We start from the raw sequence: 14,574 nt of genomic DNA, 5'->3' as shown, positions 1-14,574 counted from the left end.
CTCAGTGCCTCAGCCAATGAAGACAAGCATGCCATACATCATCACCACCCTATCAATCTGTGCAGCCACTTTCAGGGAGCTATGGACTTGGACCCCAAAATCACTCCATACATCAACACTCCGAAGTGTCCTGCCAATGACTATTTGCTTTCCTCTTGCATTTGACCTCCCAAAATGCATCACCACACTTGTCTGGATGAAACTCCATCTGCCGTTTCTCAAACCAGATCTCCATATGATCTACATCCTGCTGTATGCTCCGACAGCATTCCTTGCTCTCCACTGTTACAAACTTACAAACCTACAAACCAGACCATGTATATTTTCATCCAAATCAATATCCCTGCAGAACAGCAGAGGTCCCAGCACTGATCCCTGCAGAACAGCACTGATCACAGAGCTCCAGTCTAATAACACTCCTCCACATCTACCCTCTGTCTTGACCAAGACAATTTTGAATCCCACCTACCAAGTCTCCATGGATCCCATATGCCACCTTCTGAATCAGCCTACCTTGTCAAATTATCTTTACCAAAGTCCATGTAGACAACATCCACTGCCCTACCCTCATCAATCTTTCTTTTTGAGGGGGTGACAATCACGTTTGAGACATGACCTCCCTGAACAAAGCCATGCTGACTATCTCCTAATCTAGGTGGAAAGATAAGTACGAGAGGACATGGCTTTAGGGGGAACTTCTTCACTCAGAGTGGTGGGAGTGTGGAACAGGCTGCCTCTTAAGTTTTAAGAATAAATTGGATAGATACATGGACCAGAGAGGTCTGGAGGGTTATGGACTGGGTGCAGGTTAATGGGACGAGCAGAATAAAGTTTCAGCACAGACGAGAAAAGCTGAATGGCCTGTTTTCTGTGCTGTAGTATTCTATGGAAAACCGATATGAAGCACTCGGTTAGTACCTCGCGCACATCCCCTGATTCCAGGCATAGCTTCCCTCCTGTCTGTCAGCGGACCTATCCTTTCCCTTTTAAGGCAGAAGTAGATTCTCACTTGATGAGAAAGGTGAAAGATCGCCTGGGCAGTCATCATCTCATTAAATGGTGGGATAGTTTTCAGGGGTGAAGTGGCTACTCTGAACTTTCTACATGTGTTTGTTTTGTCTCTGTGAGGACTGCACTGTTGTGACCAAAACTGTCAGATTTACATTGGGTAGATCAGTCATAGAGCACAGATACAGGCCCTTTGGCCCAACCAGTGCATGCCGACCCAGAAGGCATTGGAGATTTTTCCGTTGTGTTCGCTGTTTTGTCCAGCGATGTGGACCAGAGGGTGACTGGGTGGGCTGAAGGGCCTGTTTTGTCCTGTCCAACCCTGGGACATCAGTGGGATCAGGTTGGGAAGTGCCCAGGATCAGCTGTGGTGTGGACCGGGCTCAAAGGTTCGATGAACAACTGTTTCTTGTGTTCTGCACGAAGTTGCAAACAGCACATCAGATGCTGAGATGACTCCAGTGGTTGGGAATGAGTGCAGAGGCTGACTTTGGTCTGGTCCAGCCTCCTGACCTGAGGAAACATCAGCCATCACCCCTGCTGTTCCACTGGTGGGAGAGGGAAGTAACTGTACAGAGGTGGCTGCATCTGGACTCCGGCGCAGATGTTGTTTTGGCAGGGGAGGGGGGGGCGCATTTTCTGCCTGATCCAGCGGCAGCAGTTATGGGAAGGTGTGTGATCGCAGGCTAGCGCTCTGTCATGTGCACAAGTACGGCGAGGTACAGGTATAATGGAAAACTTGCTTGCTGCAGCATCACAGGCACGTGGCTACAGACAAAACCTCAGACATAAATTATACATAAATTATCCAAGATGGTGAAGAGACCAAAAAAGACAGAGCGGTCAAGGGCAGTGCAAAAGGTGGTCTGCAGTGTTCCGTTGCTGAGGTAGGGTTGGGGTTTGCAGGTTGGTTCAAGAACCTGATGGCTGACGGGAAGTAGCTGTTCCTGAACCTGGTGGTGTGGGACTTCCAGCTTCTGTACCTCCTGCCCGATGGGAGCTGCAACAAGATGGTATGGCTGCCTCTCACTGTGGCTCCTGTGGAAGCCATCTCTGCCTTGGCCTGTGTTCCAAGCTGCTGGTTCATACAGGATGCTTCTCTCCTCCAGGTGAGAAAGCCCTGTGCTAGTGAGAGTCCCCATCCAATGGATGACTTGATCTTTGTGCATTTTCCACAACCTGGACATCCCTCACTCCCCTCCCAGCCCTACCCCACTGCCCTGTGAATGCCCCTTCCTCACTCTGACCTGCCCTCCCCTCTCCACATCCCCAACACCTGCACCTCCAACATCACAGCTGCCTTGCCCTTGGCGCTCTCGCACATCACTGTGTTCTGGTCACAGCAGCCTTTCCCCTGATGTTCTGATCCCCACTGGAACCACCTCGTCAACCTGACCCCTCCTCCCCCTCACTCCTCACTGCTCCGATCTCAGAGCCATACACCATGGAAACAGGCCATTTGGCCCACCGCTCCACACTGACCCGTGGGCACCTGTCCATACTGATCCCATCTTCCAGTGCTTGGCTGTAACCTTCTGTGCCGAGACAGCTCAAATGCTCCTCAACACATGAAATGCTGTTAGCGACTCTGCTTTCACCAGTCTCTGGGTGAAAATATTCCCCTTGGATCCCCTCTCAATCTTTCTCCTTACCTTAAGTCCTCTAGCTTTATCTCTCTGTGATATGGGGGAACATTTCCTGCAGTCTACCCTATTATAGCCCTCAGTTTTATACACTTCAATCATATCCCCTCATAACTGAAACGCTCCATCCCAGGCAACATCCCGGTGAATCTCCTCTGCACCCTCTTCAGCGCTGTCACCTCCTTCCTCTAGTGTGGTGACCAGAACTGCAGACAGTACTCCAGCTGAGGCCTGACCAAGGTTTTATGAAGTTGGAGCATAAGCTCCCAGCTCTTGTATTCAATGCCATGACTAATGAAGGTCAGTATCCCATATGGCATCTTAACCAGGTTATCTACCTGCAATGCCACCTTCAAGGACCTTTGGCCTTGCAGACCAAGGTCTCTCTCTTCATCAGTACTCCCTCGGACCTGACCATGTATGTCCTAGCCTCATTAGTGCTCCCAAAATGAATCACCTCACACATCTGGATTAAACCCCATCTTCCATTTTTTGGCCTGTTTCACCAACACATCGATACCTCTCCGTAGCCTCAGACTGCCCTCCCCACTGTCAACAACTCCACCAATCTTCGTGTCATCTTGCAGCACCACATGCCCACCTGAACTGCCCACAGGCCCACGGCCATTCCAGCCAGTCTCTGACATGTTCCCGACTCTGTGGGACTTGCCCCTGTTCTGCCTGGTGAGCCCATCACTCTCCATCTCTCTCCACTCTGCAGCTAAGCAGTACCTGGCCACAGTGCTCCCTGCAGTGCTGGTGCCGCTCCTGGTCCTGACAGTTGTCGCTTTCACCGCCGTGTGGTTTCTGAAGAAGAAGAAGATGATATCTGAACGCACCAGTGCATCGTCTCCCTCATATCCGCCAGGTGCAACAAGGTACTGAGGCACGGGCTGGAGCTGTCGGGTCCTGAGCACAACGGGATGTGAGCAGGGTGTTGGCTCAGGAGTGGGGCTGAGACTCGGTTAGACGGGAGGGACAGGACTGGGGGTGGGTCAGGAGTGAACCGGGTGGGTCGGGAGCAGGACTGGGGGGTTAGGAGGCGGGGAGGGAGGGCTGTCGGGAGCAGGGATGGGGAGAGGGTTGGCAGTAGGATGTGTCAGGTGCAGGATGGGGATAGAACCAGGAGTGGGTAAAGGTCTGGAAGGGATCAGGAGTGGGGATGGGGGAGTGTGATTGGCACTGCAGGGAGGGGTGTGTTAGGGGAAAAGTCAGGAGCAGGATCTTACTCCATTCCATAAGATCATTGACTGGTCCAACCTTGTGACATAAACGTCAGTCAGTCTCCACCTCAGATGCCCTCTGTGACTCTGGAATTCTCTTCCCTAGAGGGAAGTGGTGGCAGAGATTCGTCACCTCAGAAGAAATTCCTCTGTGATGGGTGAGCCCTTCTCCCGACTCTACCACCAACCACCACCGCCCCCCCCCCCCCCCCTCACCCCAACCCCCACTGGGGGAGACATCCTCTCAGCACCCACCCTGTCAGTCCCCTTAGGACCTAATGTGTCACTAAGATCATAAGATCAACTCACATTTTTCTAAACTTCAGTGAGCGTTGGCTTCATACATCTACCCTCACAGGGACCAACTCTGTGACCTGTCTCCCCGCTGCCTCCAAGTACACACTTCCTTAAATACGGCACCAGAAGTGTCCACGGTACTCCAGGTGTGGTCTCAGCAACACTCTGTAACATCTTTAACCCCCTCCGACATTGCACTCGCCTCACCACCTGCTGTAGCCACACGCTGACCCTTGTGTTTCATGCATCCGGACCCCGGGTCCCTTTGTACAATAACCTTTTGTAGTCTTACTATGTTTAAATAGTAACGTCCTCTCATCCTTCCTTTCGCACAACATGTTCCATCTCCAGACCTGGTGAAGGGTCTGGATCACAAGCATCGTCTGTCCATTTCCCTCCACAGATGCTGCCTGACCCACCAGGCTCCCCCAGCGCACTGTGATGTGACATCTGCCGCTGGCTTGTCCACTCTCACCACCTCTCTGTCCCTTTGCAGACTCTGATTCTTACAAGGTGACACTGCCCAATCCTATTGGACAATTGCAAGGGTTGTCTCCTCCAACTCCACCTTCTGGATCCTCAGACCTGCCTCACTCCTACTCACCCCTCCTTTCCCTCTTCTCACTCCTCCAAACTTAATCTCAGGGTGCTCCTGCTTCCTGGAGATATCTCTCTATCTCTCTATCTCTCTATCTCTCTATCTCTCTATCTCTCTATCTCTCTATCTCTCTATCTCTCTATCTCTCTATCTCTCTATCTCTCTATCTCTCTATCTCTCTATCTCCTCCCCCCCCCCCCCCCCCCCCCCCCCCGATGAACTGCAGTGTCCAAAATCTGACCTAATTGATGTATTTAATTGTCACTGTGGCCCTGGCCTCACTGAAGATGTTCCGCAGCCTGTCTACACTTAAAACTGCCCTTAGCTGGGCCCACAGATCCATTCCCAGACACAGTCCCCCAACCATAGTAACTGTGTAATTAGCTGTGAGACTAAGGACTGACTTTAACCACTTCCCACCACGGCAACTTAAAACCACAAGACTGAGGGAATTGAACAGTAATGAACTTCTGACCTGGGGGTGTCGTGTGTGGGGCAGAGGAAAGTGTGCTGAGGTCAGACCGAGAGCTGTGGAAGGACAGTTTCCTCCAGCAGACGGGGGCCGGGACATGGAGTTAAAGTGATTGTGTGGAGGAGAGATGTTTTCACTGGGCTCCAGGATGGTTTCACCAGAGCTGGGGGCAGAGGAACCATCCCCGGGGAGTGACCGGGGAGCCCAGCGTTTAGGGCAGCCATGGAACGAGGAGCCTCCCCTTCACCTCCACTGACTGAATCTTTCCTTCCTCAGGACTTCAGAGAGCACCTTTGTGTTTGTGGCTGATGGTCAGCTCGTTCACACACACAGGTACTGTGACAAACCCCTCTCATATCTCTTGGTCATCAACCTTAACATTAATGTGGGGATTACCGGGGAGGGAGTGACCAGGTCCCAGAGTGAAAAGATCGCCCAGTGAGCCAGATCTGAACTTTCAGAAACTCCAAAGGCTGGGATAGCGGATTATCGGAGTTTTACTGTACTGGCTATGATTAAAATCTCAACAGTGTTTACCCCACATTCTGCACATGTCCTTCTGTGTCTTCCTGCTCCAAACCCTGGCTTCCCCTCTCCCACAGAGGTCAGAGTCATGGACTGCACCTTGCCTGTTTCCCACACCTGTCCTCACCTTCCACCCCATCGGCCTCTGCATTCCACTGGTCATACTTGGCAATTCCCGCCATTTCCAACGCCATTCCAGCACCAGACTCCCATCCCCCTCACACCCCCTGCAGCATCTCAAAGGGATAACTCCCTTCACAACTCCCTGCACGGCTCCTCCATCCCAGCCTACGACTTCCTGTCATATGACACCTCCCCATACAACAGCAAGAGATGCCACACCAGCCCTCACCTCTCCCCTTCCCACCACCCAGGGATACAAACAGTCTTTCCAGGTGAAGCAGCGATTCACTTGTACCTCTTCCACTCCGGGGCACTCCATTCGGTGTTCACATGGAGGCCTCCTCCACACTGGGGAAACCGAACGCAGACTGGGTGATTACAGTACAGGAGCATCATTTCAATGGGGGAAGTGGGCAGCGAGCCAGGCCTGACAAGGGAATTGGGGTCACTCCAGAAACTGAACTTCCCAGAGAAACAAATCCCTAGGGACAAACGGCTTCCAACATGGGGCTTGAAAGGTAAGTGGGTGAGAACTTTGCAGATGATGTAACTGTGGTCTTGCAGAATTCTCTCAGTCCAGGGACCTTTCACTTGGATTGGAAGGTTGCACATGGTGGTCTGCTGTTGGAGAACTGAGAGGAGGAATCCAATTTGCCAAATATGTCATCAGGAATTTATAGTCAGTCACACAGCACTGAAACAGGCCCTTCAGCCCAAATGGTCCATGCTGACCAAGATTCCCATCTAAGCTAGTCCCACATCCCTCTAAACCTTTCTTGTCCATGTACCTGTCCAAGTGTCTTTCAAATGTTCTTATACCTATGTCTGCCACTTCCTCTGGCAGCTCGTTCCACAAACCCACCACCCTCTGTGTGGGAAAACCTGCCCCTCGGGTCCCCACTCACCTTAAACCTGTGCCTCTATTTTTAGGCTCCCCTACTCTGGGGGGGGGGGGGGGGGCAGGGGCGGGTGGTGGTGGGAAAAGACTATCTACCTTATGTAGTTCTATAAACCTTTGAGGTCACCCCTCTGCTTCATTTGTTCCAGGAAAAACAGTCCCAGCTTATCCAATCTCTCCCCATAACTACAGCCCTCCATTCCAAGCAACAACCTGGTAAATCCCTGGTGCATTCTCTCCAGCACCACCACATCCTTCCTGTAGTGTGCTGATCAGAACCTGCACAATTCAACAAGTGTGGTCTAACCACAGCTGCCCAATGGATCACAGTCAGTGAGGACAGGCAGCAACACCTCCGGCACGATTATTCTCAATACTGGTGTCCCACAAGGCTGCGTCCTCAGCCCTCTACTCTACTCCCTATACACTCATGACTGTGTGTCCAGATTCTGATCTAACTCCATCTACAAGTTTGCAGATGATACCACCGTAGTGGGCCGTATCTCAAACGGTGATGAGTTGGAGTACAGGAAGGAGATAGAGAGCTTAGTGGAATGGTGTCATGACAACAACCTTTCCCTCAATGTCAACAAAACAAAAGAGCTGGTCATTGACTTCAGGAAAGGGGGCGGTGCACATGCACCTGTCTGCATCAATGGTGCTGAGGTCAAGAGGGTTGAGAGCTTCGAGTTCCTGGGAGTGAACATCACCAATAGGCCAAGAATGCTCACCAGCACCTCTGCTTCCTCAGGAGCCTTAAGAAATATGGCATGTCCCCTTTGACACACACCAACTTTTATTAATGCACCATAGAAAGCATCCTATCGGGATGCATCACAGCTTGGTACAGCAACTGCTCTGCCCGTGACCACAAGAAACTGCAGAGAGTTGTGGACACAGCCCAGAGCATCATGGAAACTGGCCTCCCCTCCTTGGACTCTTGTCTATATTTCTCACTGCCTTGGTGTAGCAGCCAGCATAATCGAAGAACCCACCCACCCAGGTTATTCTCTCTTCTCTCCTCTTCCATTGGGTAGAAGATACAGGAGCCTGAGGGCGCGTACCACCAGGCTTAAGGACAGCTTCTACCTCACTGTTGTAAGACTTTTGAACGGTTCCCTTATACAATGAGATGGACTCTGACCTCACGATCTACCTTATGACCTTGCACCTTATTGTCTGCCTGCACTGCACTCCCCTGTAGCTGTGACATTTTGCTCTGTATTCTGTTATTGTTTTTACCCTGTACTACCTCAGTGCACTATGTAATGAACTGATCTGTATATCGGTATGCAAGACAAGTTTTTCACTGGACCTCAGTACAAGTGACAAAAATAAACCAATACCAATGTCCCAACTCTTTTACTCAATGCCACGGACCATAAAGGCAAGCAAGCTAAACGTCTTCACCACCCTATCCACCTGTGTCACCATTTTCAGGGAGCTAGGAACTTAAACCCAAAGGTCCCTCTGTACACCTATGCTTCTAAGTTCCCTGCCATTGACTGTATATGTCCTGCCAAAATTAGATGACCCAAAATGCATTACTGTTACCACTATTTTCTACGTGCTAGAAGTACAGAAATGTTTGGGGCCTCTCTGGCGAGCTCACATTTCAGGTAAATGATGTTGAACATTCATTGATTCTGGAGAAATGTACAGTGTGTTCATTGTGATTCCTTCTTCATTTAGACCTCACCTGGGTGGCCATGCCGGACTGCAGAATTCACTCCCCAAAACCACAGTGTGACAGTGCCAGGCGGTGAGTGAACTTCCTCATACACACGAGGTCATCCATGGAGGCCTGTTTTGGGATGGGAGTATTACTGACCAGGTCCAGCGTCCTGCCAGGGTGAACACTGAGCCCTCAGCCTCACCTCCCAGGTGCTTGGGAACATTAACACAGACTCAACCTTTGGCACATATTGCACAGGGGCACCATGTTATGTTCTACATCATTCAGTGTGGCAAAAACACAGGCCATTCAGCCACCAGACAGCAGTCACATTCCTCCACTGATTTCTCCTCCCACCTGTTCTCTGCAGTGTGCAGCTCTGGAGAAAGTGAAGGGAATCTGCCCGGTGAACTGGCTCCAACGTGCCGACAAGAGCAACTTCCTGTTTTTTTTTGATAACCTCCACAGGCAAGACGGCAGCAAGGGCGGATGAAGAGTTACCAGAAACCAGGAAAGATGTTGTCAGTCTGTATATTCATTACCAAACCACCACCATTGATTGAACTCCTTTCCCTCCACAGATTCAGACATCGACCAGATACAACAACCCATCCACTGTACACGATAACTACAAGTGCCGCTCGTGATCACACCTGTTCTCCACGTTCACCTTGTATTTAAACCCTGGAACATGTGGGGAAGGTGTGCTGACCAGAGACAATCCATGAACACAATCCTGTTTAATCTGATCGATATCCCACTGAAGCAAACATTCACAGTGGGACAAGAAAGTACGAGGGTGATCTGCTGAGCAACCGGTACTCTTCCTGATGATGAACTTCGGCTATTTACTCAGCAATAGTTCTTATGCAGAGCGTAAACAATAGCACACCAAGTGATTGTTTGTGCTTTATCATGGGAATACGGCTACTCCTGGCAACTTCGTGAAGATCTAACTCTGACCAATAAACTGATCAAACAATGACCAAACCACAAGTTACCAATAGCAGGACTAAATGGAGTCGATGGCTGAAACTTATATTCAATGTGTTAGGTGTATGGAAATATTTGGGGACCTCTCTGGTGAGGCTTTATGCTGCTTTAGATATTATGGGATTCAAGGGATGAGGGGTTAGCTCAGAACAGCGGGGCTGAGGTGAAGGCTCAGCCCTGATCCTGTTGACTGGCAGAGCAGACTCACCGGGCCCGAAGGCCAACTCCTGCTCCTTTCCTGTGTTCACATCTTTAATTGGAGGGTTTAGTGTAGAACAATGCACTGTCATCACTGACATGCTGCAAAGAGAAAAACTTTTCTTGCTGAAAGCTTCCATCCGTGGAATGTTACTTGTCTAATGGTATCACTCTTGGAAACACTGACAGATTTAATTCCCTTGGCCGTGCACAGGGAGCCTATCCTGTGGTTTCCATTCATGCAGTGGGTTGAGAAAATCAACATTCTGCAATTTAAACACTGATCCATATCTCTGTAACAACAAAAAGGATCATCTTAAATCCTTACGCTGCTTCACTCACACACCGTCTCTGTTGCTGGGAATCTGACTCTCAGATGCAGAGTTAGAGTAATGCAGTGTGAAAACAGGCCCTTCGGCCCAACATGTCTGTGCCAACCACAGAGCCTACCTGAGCTAGTCCCATTTGCCTGTGTTTGGCCCCTATCCCTCTAAACCTTTCCTATCGTATCTAAATGTTGTAATTGTACCTATATCTACCACTTCCTCTGGCAGCTCGTTCCATAAACCCACCACCCTCTGGGTGAAACACCTCCTTTAAGAGAAAAGTTTCCTTTAAATCTCACCCCGCTAAACATATGCCCTCAGGTTTTAGACTCCCCTACCCTGGGAAGAAGACTCTAGCTATTCACATTGTGATTTTATAAACCTTTATAAGGTCACTGAGTGCTCCAGTTAGGAATTGGTGCCTTCCCTGGCCTGTATGAGACTCCTGACCCACAGCATTGTGGTTGACTGCCTCTGCAGTGTCTGAGCAAGCCACTGAACTGTCCATTACCACTGGAGTAAAACACTGACGGGTAGAACTGAGACACGAGATTCTGCACATGCTGGAATCTGGAGCAACACACACAAAGTGCTGGAGGAACTCAGCGGGTCAGGCAGCATCTATGGAGGGAAATGAACAGTCAACGTTTTGGGCCGAGACCCTTCATCAGGACAAACAGCCCACCATCAACCAAGGCACCAAGTGCAGAGACGGCAAAGCGTCTCCTAACCCAGTCAACCTTGCAAACCTCCACCCACCCCGCCCCCCCCCCCCCCCCCCCCGACCATCGCCTGGGGATGTGTGTAAGTTGAGAGAAATGGCTCTCGGTCTGGTCAAGCTACAACAGGACATGGCTGTACTCGCAAGTAATGAGCCAGGCTCCAGCACACAGTCCTTGTAAACAACCCATCAGCAGTGCAGAGCCAGCAGAGGTGGTGGTACAGTGGTGTACAGGGAGGGAGAACATCAAGAGCAGGAGGAGGCCATCCGGCCCGTCGAGCCTGCTCCGCCATTCAGTAAGATCACGGCTGGTCTGGCTGTGGACTCAGATCCACCCACCTGTCTTTCCCCATAACCCGTAATTCCCCTACTGTACAAAAATCTGTCTAAATGTGTATTAAATATATTTCATGAAGTAGCCTCCACTGCTTCCCTGGGCAGTGAATTCCACAGATTCACTACCCTCTGGGAAAAGCAGTTTCTCCTCATCTCTGTCCTAAATCTGTTCCCCCAAATCTTGAGGCTATGTCCCCTAGTTCTGGGATGTTATGGTGAGGTTGTGGTGAGGTTGTATGAGACATTGGTGAGGCCACATTTGGAGTATTGTGTGCAGTTCTGGTCACCTAACTATAGGAAGGATATTTGTAAGATTGAAAGAGTGCAGAGGAGATTTACTAGAATGTTGCCGGGTCTTCAGGAGGTGAGTTACAGGGAAAGATTGAACAGGTTAGGACTTTATTCCTTGGAGTGCAGAAGAATGAGGTGAGATTTGATAGAGGTTTACAAGATGATGAGGGGTATAGACAGGGTTAATGCAAGTAGGCTCTTTCCACCTAGATTAGGAGAGATAAGTACGAGAGGACATGGCTTTAGGGTGAAAGGGGAAAAGTTTAGGGAGAACATTAGGGGGAACTTCACTCAGAGAGTGGTGGGAGTGTGGAACGAGCTGCCATCTGATGTAGTAAATGCGGGCTCACTCGAGTTAAAAGAATAAATTGGATAGATACATGGATGGGAGAGGTCTGGAGGGTTATAGACTGGGTGCAGGTCAATGGGACTAGCGGAATAAAGTTTTGGCACAGACTAGAAGGGCCGAATGGCCTGTTTTCTGTGCTGTAGTGTTTTATGGTTCTAGTCTCAACCACCAGTGGAAACAACTTTGCTGCCTCTATCTTACCTATCCATTTTATATGTTTCTATAAGATCCCCTCTCATTCTTCCAAATTCCAGCGAGTACAGTCCCAGATGACTCAATCTCTCCTCAAACCCCCTCATCTCCGGATTCAACCTGGTGAACCTCCTCTGCACTGCCTCCGAAGCCAGTATATCCTTCCTCAAGTAAGGAGACCAGAACTGCACACAAGCACTCCCAAGTCCCTCTGCACAACAGCATGCTGCAATCTTTCAATCTTTCTGCGGCAGGTAGTGAGAGAACCAACACCAGGCATCCTCTACACTGACTCCAGGCCACATGATGGCTCACGTATCAGGTCAAACGTGGCCAGGAAATCCTCCTCCTGTTCTCCCTCCGCTGATCAATCACTGCCCCTCCATGTTGAACAAAGCACAGAAGCCCTGAGAGTAGTGAGACACAGAATGTACTCTGCGTGAGGACTTCAGTGTCCATCAGCCAGTAGTCTTGGTATCTCCCCCACAGACTGAGCTGAGTGCTGAAGGACAGAGCTGCCCGACCAGGGATCAATGTGAGCCGATCCTCACCGATCCACCTGCAGCAGATGCATCTGTCCGTGACAGCAGTGGGAGAAGTGACCCCCACACAGTCCGTGTGGAGACAAAGGCCCGTCCTCGCACCGAGGGCTCCCTCCATCCTGTGGTGTGTCCCTGCAACCGTGCTCAACGGGAGAGACACAGCACAGATCTGGCAGCTCAACACTGGGCGTCCGTCAGACGTTGGTCCGTCAGCAGAAGTGTTGAGCACGCCGGCTGTCAGCCCATGGCTTAGTGTGTTCCCTGCTCTACTGACACTGTCCCACCAGGGGGGCAATGGGTCCGGGGGCGTTGTGGGAGCAGCACCAGGCAGAGCCACAGACGAGGAAGCTGGAGCACAGACTGCAGACACTCCACAACACACAGCAGGCAACAGACAGAGATAGGCACGTCAGCACAGATCAGACGGTAGTTCTGCAGTCTGACCACATCCAGTCGTGAATGGTGGTGGACAACAAGACAGTAAACAGGAGGAGAGGTTCCCAGAACCTCCCATCCTCAGTGACGGTGGGACCCACTGTGTGAGTGTTGGAGACACGGCTGAAGAAATCACAACCGTGTTCAGTCAGGAGTGCCCGGGGCTGACCCATCACAGTTCCTGCTGAGATCCCCAGCGTTACAGAAACCAGTCTCCGGACAGTCTGAATCACTTCACGTGATATCAGGAAATGACAGAGAGCACTGGACACAGAGAAGTCTGTGGGTCAGGCAACATCCCAGCTCTAGTACTGAAGACCTGAACTCCAGAACAGCCACAAGCACAACTGGACCAACCACATCAATAGGTCAGAGACTGAGTATCCTGTGGTTAAACTCACCTCCTCACCGAGGCTTTCTAACATCTACAGGGCAAGTCAGGAGCATGAGGAATACTCTCCACTTGCCTGGATGAGTGCATCTCCAACAACTCTCAAGCTTGTACGTTCTCCCCGTGTCTGCGTGGGTTTCCTCCGGGTGCTCCGTTTTCCTCCCACATTCCAAAGACGTACGGGTCAGTAGGCTAACGTGGGTGTAATTGGGCGGCGCAGGCTTGTTGGGCCGGAAGGGCCTATTACCATGCTGTTGAGATAATTTTAAAACTTTTAACAAAGGATACAGGGAACACCACTACCTGACTCGGAAGTAAGTCTGTCCTTCACCTTCACTGGGTTTAAGTCCTGGAACTCCCTTCCCAACAGAACTGGAACACCTTCTCCGGAAACACAGCAGCTGTTCCAGAGGCAGCTCAGCCACACCTTCTCAGGGGCAATGCGGATGGGCAATACATGCTGGTGTTGCCGTTGGTGACTGAATCCCCAGAAAGAAGGAGTTTCTGTCTCACAGGGAGCTTCCAGCCCTTCCTGTTTTCTGTCATGCCCAGTCGCTGCAACAGTTTGAGTTTATTCTGACAGAGGTGGAGAAACATTTACAACAAAAATATTACCCCTTCCCTTCTTCCTGAGGAGCTTTGTAAACAGTAGTTTTGTTAGTAAATCTGTACACCGAGGCCAAGAGAACACTGAACCATTCACTGCACTGGTCCCCCGTACTAGGGCCAGAACGGACTGCTTCACCTCAGTGTCACAAAGCCAGCAATGGTTAACGTGATTAGACAGATACCAGCAAGGCAACATGACGATTAGAAGTGCAGCACTAGGTCGCACTCTGGTGTGAATTACACGGGATATGGGTGTCTCTGTGCTAATGCTCCAAGAATTAGTTTGTGTGCATAGTGTGTTGTATTTAGAGAAACACATGATGCAATTAGGTGATGCTGTGGGAAAGTTACTTATATTGTAGGGGATGTTGGTGAAATGATATGATCCCACTGTATATGTGGATATTGTAAAGTAAATTGGTGTGTGTTTTGATTTATGAATTTAAAATCATCACAATTTGACCTGTAATGGACCCACTGTTCATTACTTGAAGCAATAAAACGGATTGATTTGAATTTGTGGCCTCAGTCTTTATTCTCACCGGGAAGGGACAGAGAAATGCTGAGCAAGGCTGAGGGAGGGAGCTGTGGTGGGGGAATGAGAGGGGAGATGGAAGCAGAGGCGGAGGTGCAGGTGGTGAAGCTTCAGTGCTTTAACAATAAGTGAAAAGAATTTCACGGTGCAGATTTTGCAATGAGTGCAGATTTGAAGAGTGCTTAACTCAGGAG

General features: G+C 50.3%; 3 protein-coding genes across 4 annotated transcripts in view; 2 read left to right on the top strand and 1 right to left on the bottom strand.

Moving 5' to 3' along the window:
- The window catches only part of LOC127567460 (disintegrin and metalloproteinase domain-containing protein 12-like), a 182,625-nt gene extending 168,284 nt beyond the window's left edge, over positions 1 to 14,341 (top strand). The window contains exons 23-26 of the mRNA XM_052010401.1: positions 3,373 to 3,529; positions 5,518 to 5,574; positions 8,480 to 8,549; positions 9,044 to 14,341. Of these exons, the coding sequence (XP_051866361.1) occupies positions 3,373 to 3,529; positions 5,518 to 5,574; positions 8,480 to 8,537 (272 nt within the window). The 3' untranslated portion in view covers positions 8,538 to 8,549; positions 9,044 to 14,341. The remainder of the gene's footprint in view (positions 1 to 3,372; positions 3,530 to 5,517; positions 5,575 to 8,479; positions 8,550 to 9,043) is intronic.
- Positions 1 to 14,574, bottom strand: part of LOC127567459 (uncharacterized) — a 453,787-nt gene that overhangs the window by 340,273 nt on the left and 98,940 nt on the right. The window lies entirely within an intron of this gene.
- Positions 12,705 to 14,574, top strand: part of LOC127579796 (disintegrin and metalloproteinase domain-containing protein 12-like) — a 78,440-nt gene continuing 76,570 nt past the window's right edge. Inside the window, exon 1 of the mRNA XM_052032738.1 lies at positions 12,705 to 12,836. Within this exon, the coding sequence (XP_051888698.1) occupies positions 12,705 to 12,836 (132 nt within the window). The remainder of the gene's footprint in view (positions 12,837 to 14,574) is intronic.

This window comes from Pristis pectinata, chromosome 2, assembly GCF_009764475.1.
Source record: "Pristis pectinata isolate sPriPec2 chromosome 2, sPriPec2.1.pri, whole genome shotgun sequence".
NCBI classification, from domain to species: domain Eukaryota; kingdom Metazoa; phylum Chordata; class Chondrichthyes; order Rhinopristiformes; family Pristidae; genus Pristis; species Pristis pectinata.
The sequence above is the reverse complement of the archived record's forward strand: the minus strand, read 5'-3'. Positions and strand labels throughout refer to the sequence as shown.